Source organism: Rhinolophus ferrumequinum, chromosome 14 (assembly GCF_004115265.2).
Source record: "Rhinolophus ferrumequinum isolate MPI-CBG mRhiFer1 chromosome 14, mRhiFer1_v1.p, whole genome shotgun sequence".
Taxonomy (NCBI): domain Eukaryota; kingdom Metazoa; phylum Chordata; class Mammalia; order Chiroptera; family Rhinolophidae; genus Rhinolophus; species Rhinolophus ferrumequinum.
Genome location: NC_046297.1, coordinates 14,203,770 through 14,217,488, shown reverse-complemented (window position 1 = coordinate 14,217,488; position 13,719 = coordinate 14,203,770). Strand labels below are relative to the sequence as shown.

The 13,719-nt window shown below is 38.4% G+C and overlaps 1 protein-coding gene across 2 annotated transcripts in view; it reads left to right on the top strand.

Moving 5' to 3' along the window:
* Positions 1-397: 397 nt before the first annotated feature.
* The window catches only part of DNAJC5B (DnaJ heat shock protein family (Hsp40) member C5 beta), a 57,974-nt gene continuing 44,652 nt past the window's right edge, over positions 398-13,719 (top strand). Inside the window, exons 1-2 of one of the 2 annotated variants that reach the window (XM_033126489.1) lie at positions 398-442; positions 12,120-12,247. In XM_033126489.1, the coding sequence (XP_032982380.1) occupies positions 12,129-12,247 (119 nt within the window). In that variant the 5' untranslated portion in view covers positions 398-442; positions 12,120-12,128. Of the gene's footprint in view, positions 563-12,119; positions 12,248-13,719 lie in introns of both variants that reach the window. The other variant, XM_033126490.1, reaches the window with a different exon arrangement.

Below are 13,719 nucleotides of genomic sequence, written 5' to 3'. Positions count from 1 at the left end.
ACCAGATTTATGGTGCTGATCATTTAGCAATACGTACAAGTATCAATAATTATGTTGTGCATCTAAAACTAATATGTTTTCTCAATTATACTTCAATAAAAAATGAAAAGAATTCACTCTGTGTGTCAGGAGATTAGCATATTTTCCTAATTGGAAGTTTTGGTGGAAACCTGGAGGCAGTTCCATAGCGCGTTTGGTTAAGCCAAGCACCAGTTGACTGATAAGCAAATTAGATGTAGCATGTATTTTGGTGTCACTGGATGTCTTGCAGCGGCAACCCCTATCGTCATGCATGTTTTATTCTCTTTGTTATGTTTTCCAGAGGGATAAGCAATTGGCTGATAGAGTAACAAATGAAAAGTAATTTGACTCCATTGACCTGCTTAACTCCATATGGGAACGATGGAAAGGAGGAGCCGTTTGCTTTGAAACAGTGCAACAGGTATGGAACAGCTCCTTTCATTGTTGCCTTCCTTCATTTCTTTGCACCGTTATTTCCAGACCAGGTAAAATCGGCAAGTTGTTCCTGACTGAGAACACAGAAGCGGAGTTACAGGAACAGGTACTGTGAGTTGTTTGTAACATTTCCAAGTTGCCTGTCTTCAGGTTGCTGTTTATGTAAGTACCAGGGCAATTAAGAGATATTTTTTCAAACAACTAATCATGCTAGGAAGAAGTATTACTTTAAAACACAGAATTAACATTTTGGATATGTTTAGCTTTAAGATACAACACTATTTGAATAAGGAGATTTTGCTGCAGTAAACTGCTTCCTATGAAGGAATTACAGAAATAATAACAAAATGGCAAAGCATGTTGGTTTCCCCAACCCCAGCTATCAAAAGTGTTTTTGCTGTGTTTAATGATCTAAATTCTCCCCTGCCCATATTCCTTTTCTCAGCCATGAAGGGATCCTGCCAAGAAAGGCATAGTTTGAATTTTTCCATTTTTCAGAATTCACATAATAAATATAGATGAAGCTTCTTTGGTTTTGAAAGGAACATTTCATGCCAACATGAAAAATTTAGAATGGCATTTGTAGGACTCCTGGAATTAGAACCTGTAAAATATGTGTTTATTTTGAATCAGATACCCATCATCATCAGAATGCTGAACCTTCTTTCAACTATATCTGTTATCTAGAGACAGGTGAGCCCTATGTGCTTTGGTAGTGACTGTATAGTGTGATCAGTGCTTTAAGAAAATATGATATTAATGGATTGTAATGCAGCTAGAAAGCAATTTAGGTCAGAAGATTAAGTATCATGTACTACATGATCAAAATTAAATTACTTAATAATTTTGCACAACATTTTTTTCTCCATTGGACAGTTTATAGATGAGGGACTATGAATAAATAATAAAGACTTGAATTTTGCATAGGAAATTTGAATTCAAAGGCTACAGAAAAATACATAAAAATTTATTCTATATAAGGAATTAAATAAGGATATGACTCAATTATTTAAGATTATTGAAGGAGAATTTTTAGGAGATGTTTTTACTATTACTCTGTAGTTAGTATGTTCTCAGGGCATAGTATCTTTATTTTCATACATTGAAAGAACTAAGGGTTTCAATGTATTTCTCTATTGAATTTGAAACTAAATGTTTTCTACATCAATAATATATGAAGAGTCTGGTTTCTAGCTCAGCAAGGAAACAGAAAAGTAGCAGCTTGTTGCTGCTTGATGCACAGATAGCAACCTTGCAGGCTTTTGGTTCCTTTATGTTTCAATTTGTAGAGTCAGCCAACTATTAATCACATTGACCAACTCTTTATCTCATGTTCTAATACTGATGATGTAAATGGGTGCTGGTTTTTCTTTTTTTTCTTTCTTTCTTTCTTTTTTTTTTTTAAGTACCTTAATTAGGAGATGATATATGTCTGAAAGGAAATCTTCGGGGAATAGGGCAAAGAAGGTGAAACAGATAATAAACAATTTCCAAACTCTCTGTAAGAACCCATTCTGAATGTTGTTCAATCTACACCATAAAGCAAGCCAGCTATCAGATTTCACTTAGCAGGTGCAGATGACAGTGTGATTAGATTTATAAATGAAGAGATGATTTGGAAAAGTACATCAACCAAAGGAACAGCCAGTTACCATGTCTTCTTGGGTATGAGTTTCTAGGTATGTATGAAGTTATTTGAGAAATGGAATCTCCCTTCTTTTTCCCATTGGGAAGCGAAGTGTGTAGGAGGATGGCGATGGGACAGGGAGGGATGAATCCCAGGCTGCTTCCAGTCCTATTCTCTGGAAGGAGCTGGGGGGAGCCCCCAATGGACCCCATCTCTCTTGTTGTACACCTAGGATAACTTTGAAGGAGGCAGACCCGAAAAAAGTCCCCGTCAAACTGTCAAAATGTCCTCCTCCTCTTCCAGCCCCCGAACCCAGAAGTCCTCCGTCACGTTGATATATGCAAACAGATGATCAAGAGAATCACTGGCTACCAAGTCCATGCAGACCCAAGTTTAGTCCTAGATGAAAGGGCCACGATAGAAAGATGTGCCAAGTTCTACAGAAACAAGTGGTAGTATTATTATCAGCTCACATTTCATCTTTTCTGTGAAGTTCTCCCTAATATTCCCATTCAAGTTCACCACTTGTTTTTTATTTAGTTACTCAACAGATGTTTACTATGTAGCTAATATGTGCTGGGCACAATGCTAGGCCTCTGATGGCACAAAGCTGAACGCTTGTCCTCCAGAAGATTCCTTCTTGTTCTGTTGGACCTCTCTACTCAGTACTTGTTTAACCCCTGAACACAGTTTTGTATGCCACATTAGACTGCAATCTCCCTGAAGACTGGCCTATGTTGCAGGCTTTGAATAAATGACTGAATTGTCCGCTGTGAGTGTTATCGTAATCTGTTTAGCAGATTATCTCTAGTAACCTGTAAATCTTTTTCCTGGAGTAGTAACAGCAAGACCTGTGTAAGAATCAAAGTTGGTCATGGAACATGATGCTCACGACAGTGGAAACTGTGCCTTCTTAAAACTGATTTTAGGACTATCTGTTTTTGTTTTTTTTTTTAATTTATTTTTAATTTATTGGGGTGACAATTGTTAGTAGAATTACATAGATTTCAGGTGTGCAATTCTGTATCACATCATCCATAAATCACACTGTGTGTTCACCACCCAGAGTCAGCTCCCCTTCCATCACCATACATTTGATCCCCCTCACCCTCATCCCCCACCCCCCAACCCCCTTACGCTCTGGTAACCACCAAATTACGTTCCCCAGATTAATTTTCAAACCCCGTGGCCATCCTGTGGTCACCGACTGCTCTCCAATCCCCTCACCCTCCCCCCCAACCCCCACCCCTCCCGCCCATCTAGCAACCCTCAGTTTTTCCTCATTGTCTCCCAAACTGTTTCTGATTAGTTCATTCACTTATTCTTTTCTTTAGAATCCGCAAATAAGTGAGATCATATGGTACTTATCTTTCTCTGTCTGACTTATTTCACTTAACATAATGTTCTCTAGATCCATCCATGTTGTTGCAAATGGTAAGATTTCTTTCTTCTTTATGGCTGCATAATACTCCATTGTATAAATGTACCACAGTTTCTTAATCCAGTCATCTACCGATGGGCATTTTGGTTGTTTCCATGTCTTAGCTATTGTGTATAGTGCTGCAATAAACATAGGAGTGCATAAAGATTTTTGAATTGAAGTTCTGGATTTCTCCGGATAGATACCTAGGAGTGGAATTACTGGATTATAAGGTAGTTCCATTTTCAGATTTTTGAGATACCTCCATACTGTTTTCCATAGCGGCTGCACCAGTCTGCAATCCCACCAACAGTGCACAAGCGTTCCCTTTTCTCCACATCCGCGCCAGCACTTGTTGTTTGTTGATTTATTGATGATAGCCATTTTGACTGGGGTGAGGTGGTATCTCATTGTGGTTTTTATTTGCATTTCTCTGATGGTTAGTGAGGTTGAGCATTTCTTCATATGTCTGTTTGCCATCTGTATGTCCTTTTCAGAAAAATGTCTCTTCAAGTCCTCTGCCCATTTTTTAATTGGATCGTTTGTTTTTTTGGAGTTGAGTTGAGTGAGTTTTCCATAGATTTGTGATATTAATCCCTTATCAGATATATCATTGGCAAATATCTTTTCCCATTCAGTAGGATCCCTTCTTGTTTTATTGATGGTTTCCTTTGCTGTGAAAAAACTTTTTAGTTTGATATAATCCCACATGTTTATTTTTTCTCTTAGTTCCCTCGAGCGAGGGTGTATATCAGTAAAAATCTTACTCCGGGTAATGTCTGAGAAGTTTCTTCCTATATTTTCTTCTAGGTATTTTATGGTTTCAGATCTTACATTTAAGTCTTTAAGCCATTTTGAATTTATTTTTGTATATGGTGTAAGGAGGTGGTCCAACTTCATTTTTTTGCATGTGTCTGTCCAGGTTTCCCAGCACCATTTATTGAATAGACTGTCATTACTCCATCGTACATTCTTGCTTCCATTGTCGTAGATTAAATGGCCATATAGGCGTGGATTTATTTCTGGACTCTCTATTCTGTTCCATTGATCTATGTGTCTGTTTTTATGCCAGTACCATGCTGTTTTGATTACTGTAGCCTTGTAGTATAATTTGAAGTCAGGTATTGTTATACCTCCCACTTTGTTCTTATTTCTCAAGATTGCCTTTGCTATTCGGGGTCTTTTATGGTCCCATATAAATTTTAGGATTATATGTTCTATTTCTGTGAAAAACGACGTTGGCAGTTTGATAGGAATTGCATTGAATATGTATATTGCCTTAGGCAGTATGGACATTTTAACTATATTAATTCTTCCTATCCATGAACATGATATGTGTTTCCATCTATTTATATCTTCCTTCATTCCTTTCTTCAGTGTCTTATAATTTTCTGAGTATAGATCTTTTACTTCTTTGGTTAAATTTATTCCCAGGTATTTTATAGTCTTTGGAGCGATTGTAAATGGGATTGTTTTTTTAATTTCTCCTTCTGATGTTTTGTTATTGGTATATACAAATGCAACTGATTTCTGAATATTAATTTTGTATCCTGCCACTTTACTAAATTCATCTATCAGCTCTAATAGCTTCTTGGTGGAGTCTTTAGGGTTCTCTATATATAGTATCATATCATCTGCATACAATGATAACTTTACTTCCTCCTTACCAATCTGGATGCCTTTTATTTCTTTTTCTTGTCTGATTGCTGTGGCAAGAACTTCCAGAACTATGTTGAATAGAAGCGGAGATAGTGGGCATCCTTGCCTTGTTCCTGATCTTAGGGGGAATGGTTTTAGCTTTTCCCCATTGAGTATGATGTTAGCTGTGGGTTTGTCATATATGTCCTTTATTATGTTGAGATAAGATCCCTCTATTCCCACTTTCTTAAGGGTTTTTATCATAAATGGCTGTTGGATTTTATCAAATGCTTTTTCTGCATCTATTGATATGATCATGTGATTTTTATTTTTCATTTTGTTAATGTGGTGTATCACATTAATAGATTTGCGGATGTTGAACCACCCCTGCATACCAGGGATGAATCCCACTTGATCGTGGTGAATGATCTTTTTAATGTATTGCTGAATTCTGTTTGCTAATATTTTGTTGAGGATTTTTGCATCTATGTTCATTAAAGATATCGGCCTGTAGTTTTCTTTTTTTGTGGTGTCTTTGTCTGATTTTGGGATCAGGGTGATAGTGGCTTCGTAAAAAGTGTTTGGGAGTCTTCCCTCCTTCTGGATTTTTTGGAAGAGCTTGAGGAGAATTGGTGATAATTCTTTTTTGAACGCTTTGTAAAATTCACCTGTAAAGCCATCTGGTCCAGGGCTTTTGTTTGTTGGGAGACTGTTGATTACTGATTCAATTTCCGTGGTGGTAATCAGTCTATTCAGGTTTTCTGTTTCTTCTTGAGTTAGCCTTGGAAGGTTGTACGCCTCTAGAAAATTGTCCATTTCTTCCAAATTGTCAAATTTGTTGGCATATAGTTGCTCATAGTAACTTCTTAAAACTCTTTGTATTTCTGCAGTGTCCGTTGTCACTTCTCCTCTTTCGTTTCTGATTTTATTAATTTGGGTCCTCTCTCTCTCTTTTTTAATGAGTCTGGCTAAAGGTTTGTCGATTTTGTTTATCTTCTCTAAGAACCAACTCTTGGATTCTTTGATCTTTTGTATTGTTTTTCTGGTTTCTATTTCATTTATTTCTGCTCTGATCTTTATTATCTCCTTCCTTGTGTTCCCTTTGGGCTTATTTTGCTGTTCTTTTTCCAAATCCCTTAAATGTGAAGATAAACTGTTGATTAGTGATGTTTCTTGTTTCTTTAGGTAGGCCTGCAAAGCTATGAATTTCCCTCTTAGGACTGCTTTTGCTGCATCCCATAGATTTTGGGTCGTCGTGTTTTCATTTTCATTTATCTCGAGATATCTTTTGATTTCTTCCTTGATCTCCTGCTTGACCCATTCATTATTTAGTAATAAGTTATTCAGCCTCCATGAATTGGTGTGTCTTCCAGTTTTTTTCCTGTAGTTCATTTCTAATTTCATAGCATTGTGATCAGAGAAGACAATTGGTATGATTTCAATTTTCTTAAATTTATCAAGACTTGTTTTGTGGCCTAACATATGATCTATCTTGGAAAATGTTCCATGTGCGCTTGAGAAGAAGGTGTATTTTGCAGCATTGGGGTGAAATGTTCTGAAAATATCGATTAAATCCAAGTGGTCCAATGTATCATTTAAGGCTGTTGTTTCCATATTGATTTTCTGTCTGGAAGACCTGTCCCTTGTGGTCAGAGGTGTGTTGAAGTCCCCGACTATAATAGTGTTATTGTTGATCTCTGCCTTTATGTCAGTCAGTACCTGTTTTATATATTTAGGTGCTCCTATGTTGGGTGCATAGATGTTTACTAGGGTTATGTCCTCTTGTCGGATCGATCCCTTTATTATTATATAGTGCCCATCTTTATCTTTTAGTATGTTCTTCATTTTAAAGTCTATTTTGTCAGATATAAGTATTGCAACTCCAGCTTTTTTCTCGTTTCCATTTGCATGAAATATCTTACTCCAACCCTTCACTTTCAGCCTGTGTGTGTCTTTTGTTCTGAGGTGAGTCTCTTGTATACAGCATATACAAGGGTCTTGCTGTCTTATCCAGTCAGCCACCCTATGTCTCTTGATTGGAGCATTTAATCCATTTACATTTAAAGTGATTATTGATAGGTACATAGATATTGCCATTTTTAAATTTGTAGTTAGGTTGTTTTGATCTTTCTTCTATTTACAGAAGTCCTTTTAGTATTTCTTGCAATGCTGGCTTGGTGGTGATAAATTCCTTTAGCTTATTTTTTTCTGGAAAGCTCTTTATCTCTCCATCAACTTTAAATGATAGCCTTGCTGGATAAAGCAATCTAGGTTGTAGGCCTTTGTTTTCCATCACTTTAAGTATCTCCTGCCACTCCCTCCTGGCCTTCAATGTTTCTGTAGAAAAATCATTTGATAGTCTTATGGGAGTTCCCTTGTATGTAACCCTCCGTCTTTCTCTTGCTGCTTTTAGGATTCTCTCTTTGTCTTTAAGCTTTGCCATTTTAACTATAATGTGTCTTGGTGTGGACCTGTTTGGGTTAATCCTGGTTGGAACTCTCTGCACTTCCTGGACTTGTATGTTGGTTTCCTTCATCAGGTTGGGGAAGTTTTCAGACATTATTACTTCAAATATGTTCTCAATCCCTTGCTTGCTCTCTTCACCTTCTGGAATTCCTATGATGCGCATGTTGTTGCGCTTGATGTTATCCCAGAGGTCTCTTAGGCCATCCTCATTGTTTTTTATTCTTTTTTCTTTCTGTTGTTCCGTTTGGGTGATCTCTGCTACCTTGTCTTCTAAGTCGCTGATTCGATCCTCTGCTTCATCTAGCCTGCTGGTAATTCCTTCAAGTGAGTTCTTAATTTCGGTAATTGTGTTCTTTAGTTCCAACTGGTTTTTCATTATGATTTCTACATCCTTCTTTATGTTTTCTCTAAGCTTGTTTGTTATGATTTCTACATCCTTCTTTATGTCTTCTCTAAGCTCCTTAAACATTCTTATCACCAGTGTTCTGAACTCTGTCTCTGAGAGGTTGGTTACATCTGCTTCATTTGGTTCCAGTTGTGGAAGCTTCTTCTGTTCTTTTATTTGGGACGTGTATCTTTGTTTCCCCATTCTGGCTGACTGTGTTTATTTTGATATATTAGGTAGATCCTCTAGAGTTCTTAGTTCTTGCTAGGTTATCTTATGTAGTATGTGTCCTTTATATTTGACTCGCACCACGTCATCCTCCTCTGCGTGTGCTCCAAAGGTGAGTCTTGTGTTGTGTACACTAGGACTATCTGTTGATTTATGGGAACCACGACCTCTGTCTTAGTTCATGAGGCAGATGATGAAGAGTGAATACATTTTTCCCCTCAAATTGAAACTGTTTCTTTTGAATGATGAATAGAGAGAAAAATAAAGCAAGGCTAACTATTTGTCATACTTTTATTTCTTCTTAGTTCTCTTGTATAGCTCTCTATAGAGTATCTTTATGAAAGCATCCTGACCCAGGTTTATCATTGCTCCTTTTATACATACTAGCAATGTCTACACAGTACATCTGAATCTGTTTGGTTTGAATCTCTTAGTATATTATTGTTATTTTCCTGAAGTATTCATTCCCAAGTACCTGGAAGCCACATTAAATTTAAATGAAGAGTAGCTGCTATGATTTAAGAAAAATCCACAATAGAATGTTAGGCTGGCTTGGAGGTGTTCAGCAAACCACTGCTGGTGTTTAATTGAGGGAGCATGTGACACTAAGGAGTTGTGGTTGACAGTGCCCAAAATCTAGCTAACGTATGTATGCTCAAAAGAAAAAAAAATTGTGTAAATTTGTGTATGGGGAGGAATTTTACTGGTTCAATCCAAGGAAGGGCTGATTGACAAACTGGGAGGGGAAGAGCTGCAAAGTGCACCCAGAAACCCCTGGAACTAGGGGACTGAACCCCCTTAGGGCTCTCTCTCCCTCTCTTGCCATTGCTCCTCTTCTGTGAGTCAGCCTCAAACTCTCTCATTTCAGGCCAGCTGACCATGCCCCAAATTTTACATTTTACAGGTTTTATCCTCTGAGAGGTTGTCCAATATCAGAAGAAAAAAAATCCTAGGGAAGGGCTCGGATTGGTCTGGGTTGGGTCAGGTACCCATTCCTGGTCTACTCAACTGAGATCAGGTAAGACTGAGGCAGGGCTCAGGAAAAGCACGTTGCAGTGGGGACCTAAGGATTCCCTGGATAAGGAGCAGCTAACAGGCTAAGAGTAAAGTTGTTTACTATAATGATCTCTGGCCAGAAAGCCCCAAAAGGCGTTTGTTAAGTTGGCTTAGATAACCTCTAAATCCATATTTTACAGGCCTAGGATTTGAGTCCTTATGCTGATATATTCTTCGTGACTTTGGGGATCTTGCTATCAAGCCAGACCTTAAAATCTCAAAGAGACATGCATGCTGACTGTGGCCCCCTTCCTGGTCCACCACGCCACACAGAAACCCCCACTTTCTAAGCCCCATTCCTTCCTGGCATAGAGTGTGACGTGTGAGAAGTCAGCTGGTTGCCTCCACTTCTGGGAACTGTTAGGTGGTGAGTGGGGCAGAGCATCCATCCTGAGCCTATGTGTGTGTGGTGGCAGCAGGAGAGAGGACAGGAAAGGAAGTAGAGAGGGTGTCTGTTACTCAGGCCATTTTGCCTTCAGTTGTGAGGAGTCAGCTGGGCTGTGGTGAAATGACGGACTGGAACACAGGGAAGAATGATACAGCCCCACGCCATGAACTGCTTACTCCTAGGGAAATTGTGGTGGTAGGTAAGAAAGGTAAGGCAGAGCAGTAATGAACATAGGTGCTACAATTTACTTCGTGGCTGGCCAGTCAGTACGGACACTTGTTAGATTTTGCTTTGCGGCAGACAAAGTCAGAAGTTTTTCTCCTCTCGTCTCCTTGTGTGAACCAGGGCTTTGGGACTAGGGCCCCTCTGGCCTCCAGGGGCCCCACATCCATGGTCGGCTGAGTAGGGGAGGATGCAGCCTTGCCAGGCACACCGTCAGGGAGGCCAGTTTTGTCCTCAGCACCTTCAGGGCTGCAGGATTTTTGCCTGGGGTCTGACTTTCTTCAGTCCTGGCTTCCTTTGTTCCCCTTGAGAAACTAAAAGCTCACAAAAACATTTTGAAGGTCTTCAGGTTGTTGTTCTTAATCGAATTGCTTAGGACTACACACATGCACTGTACAATATTGGGATCTGAGGGGCCCCTAAGACCATCTGATCCACCAGGCAACATTCGGCGGGCTCTGCACTGGCCTGCATTGGTTCGGTCATTAGCCTGACTGGAGCAGAGCTGGGAAGTGGGCTCCGACTGAGCCCTCCCGACACGAGGACATGCCCCTTGGGTCTGCTGCTGCCACCGTTGTCTCTGTAGGTTCCTTATGTTGCACACGAAGGTCTCCACAGCCCAAAACACTCCTGAGCCCTGGTATATTCACTCTTTCACATTCATTCTCTCACAGCACTTGCTACACAAGACCCAAAGCTAAGAGATGGACAACGATATTTAAGGAACTTATGGTCAGAGGAGCTGGCACTCTAGGTCGTTTTTTTCCTCTTCTTTTGCTTTTGAGATAAAATATAGCATAAAATTTACCATTTAACCTATTTTTAAGTGTACAATTCAGTGGCATTGAGTACAATCACTGTGACATCTTACCAACACCACCATTTCTACAACTTTTTCAACATCTCAAACAGAAAGTCCGTCCCCATGAAACAATAACTGCCCTATTCCCCATTCCTCCCAGCGCCGGTTAACGTCTATTCTACTTTCTGTCTCTCTGAATTTGCCTACTCAAGGTACCTCATGTAAAGGCAATCATACAATATTTGTCCTTTTGTGACTGGCTTCTCTCACTTAGTATGTTTTCAAGGTGCATCCAGATTGTAGCCTGTGTCAGAATTCCATATCTTTTAATGGCTGAAAAACATTCCATTGTATGCACATACCACATTTTCATTCCTATGTTGATAGACATCTGGGTTGTTGCCAAAGTTTTTGGCTTTTATGAATAATGCTGCTGTGAACAAAGGTGTTCATTTTGGGTTTTTAATATATTAACTCACTTAATTCTGACAACAGCTACGTGTGCTTAGGTATGTTTTTGTCTCCAAAATGACAGGGAAGTTCAGAGCAAGGCCGATATTCCAGTCCCGAGGGTCTGACTACAGTGAACTCTGAATTATACACTGTGCCGCCTTTAAAAAAAGTGGTTCTTTTCCTTTGAACTTACTAGGTCCTAGTTACATTATATGCATTATTTCTAAATCCTTAAGATAGCCTGATGATGTGGGCTTTATTATTTTTATATTATAGGTGAAGACGGTTAGGCTTAGAGAGGTTAAGTAGTGGATATAGGAAGGCCGGCAGGTGTGCTTGCTACTCTTCACACCTGCTCCTAGAGCCAGAATGCAGCGGGGACTGGGGGTAGCACAGCTCCTTCTGGACAGAGCTCAGGGAAAGCAGCTCTTTCAGATGCAGTGTGGGGCCCCTGGTACCGCACAGCTGCATAGAAATTCTCACCTCACTTCCAGATGAGACCAGGGTTTGTTCCTTGGTACTTACAGAAAGCTGTTTTTATTTTTTTAAAACTCCCGCTCTAACAATGGCTAGGCCAATAAAGTGAAGGTAAAATGGAAGATTTGTTCCATTGCTGGCTAGCTTTGGAAAACATACAAAAAAGGAGTTATACAAATTCTGGCAAAAAGAAATCGACCTATGAGAGTTGTTTCTCCATAATTCAGAATTAGCTGAGTATTTAGATAACATTTTGCTTCTATTTAACCATATGGACAAAGTCATATTCCATTTGCATGGCTGCTTGTGGCCTTAATACCCTGACTTGAAGCTCTACTCTCGGCAATCCTAACCCTTTTATCCCCTCCTTTTGCAGCTGGCACAAAAATGTACTTCAGTCTGTCATTTTACAAAAGGTCAGAAATGCACTATCTTCCTCTTTAGAGAGTGGGATCCAGTATGCATAACCTTCATGGCTATTCCCCCCCTTTGGTTTTGCAGCCTGAGAAAATGGCATGTAACATACCTAACCAAAGACAGCGGACTATGTCGACATCTGGAGAAGCTCTATATGAAATTCTTGGTCTGCATAAGGGAGCATCAAATGAAGAAATTAAGAAAACCTACAGGTACAGAGGTAGTTCAATGATGACATTTCCTGTACTACTAGTGATAGTTATTTTGTGATTGGCAAGTGCCTCCAATTAAAGACAGAAGATTCCTGCTAAGGCCAGGTAATCAGAGTTTTGGAACTCATGTTCCCTGTTCTATAACATAGGCAGTTAGGGATAGATTTTAAGGTCTGTCTCGTGGTGCTGGATCTTCGGAAAGGGTAGTCTGTATTCTAGATAGATAGATAGATAGATAGGTAGATAGATAGATAGATAGAAATATCACTGTGAACAACCAGAGGTTGTGAGTTAACCTATATCATATAGTGTCACAGAATTTGGTAGCGGGATTTAAAAAAAAAATGGGGGCTTATGGCAGTTGCTGTATGTATGCCACAGTTTTTAAGTCTTCAGTTTTGCTCTTTCATGTCTGATGTAGTTCCTAGTTAGCTGTTTTTGGTAAAAATGGAAATACGTTTTTCCTTTAAAGTTCCAAGGAATTAAAAAAAAAGGATTGAGTACAAAAATAATTTACTTATTATAGAAAATTTGGAAATTATTAAAAATGGAAATATTTATCCATAATTCTACTTCTAATGATAAGTATCATTGATATTTTTTCCTTCTAGTCTTTTTTCTATCTGTATAAGACATTTTAAAATCAAATTGGATTCATCTCTATTCGCCATCTTTCACTTTAAAAGGTCCTATCATGAAAATATCTCAGTGTTATTGAACATTATGATTTTTAATGCCTGCAGCCTATGGCTGTTCTCTCATTTACTTTGTGAGCTACTTTTTAAAATGTAAATTTTCCCTATACTTAATATCCTTTTATATAAATCATGATGCATATTTCCAATTATTTTATTAATTATTGAGGAATAAAATTGTGCCTTTAAAAGGAAAATGAAACAAAATATAAATAAAAGCTTATTTTTAATCAGTTACTTCTTGATTTGGCCTTGAATTAGGTGTTTAAAATGTATGTGGTTTTGTTTTTGGGTTTGTTTTTTGACATATTGGAAGCTTAGAATTTTTAAGTAGGCAAATGCGTTAATCATTCCCTTTATGGCTTTTGCTTCATTTGTTATGGTTAAAAAGCCTCTCCTGATCACAATATTATAAAAATATTAACCCATATCTTCTAGTACATTTATGATTTTACATTTCTATATTAAACCTTTGATCAATTTGGGATTTATTTTGACATGGAGAATAAAGGTAGGATTCCACATTTATTTTTTCCTAAATCACTAGCCCACCAACATTTACTGAATTCTCCATTTTTATCTACTGATAGAAAATTCTTTGTTTTTGGATTGGAAACTTCACCATGTGGTAAACTGTGGGACCCAGAATGCTTTCCAGAAGCATGTATTAAGAATAAATGACCATGGTGAAAACTGCCATTTGGATCTAAATAGTTCTGGGAAAATGGTAGAATTTGATCAAATTCAATATCAATCTTCTAGTTTATATTCTACTTA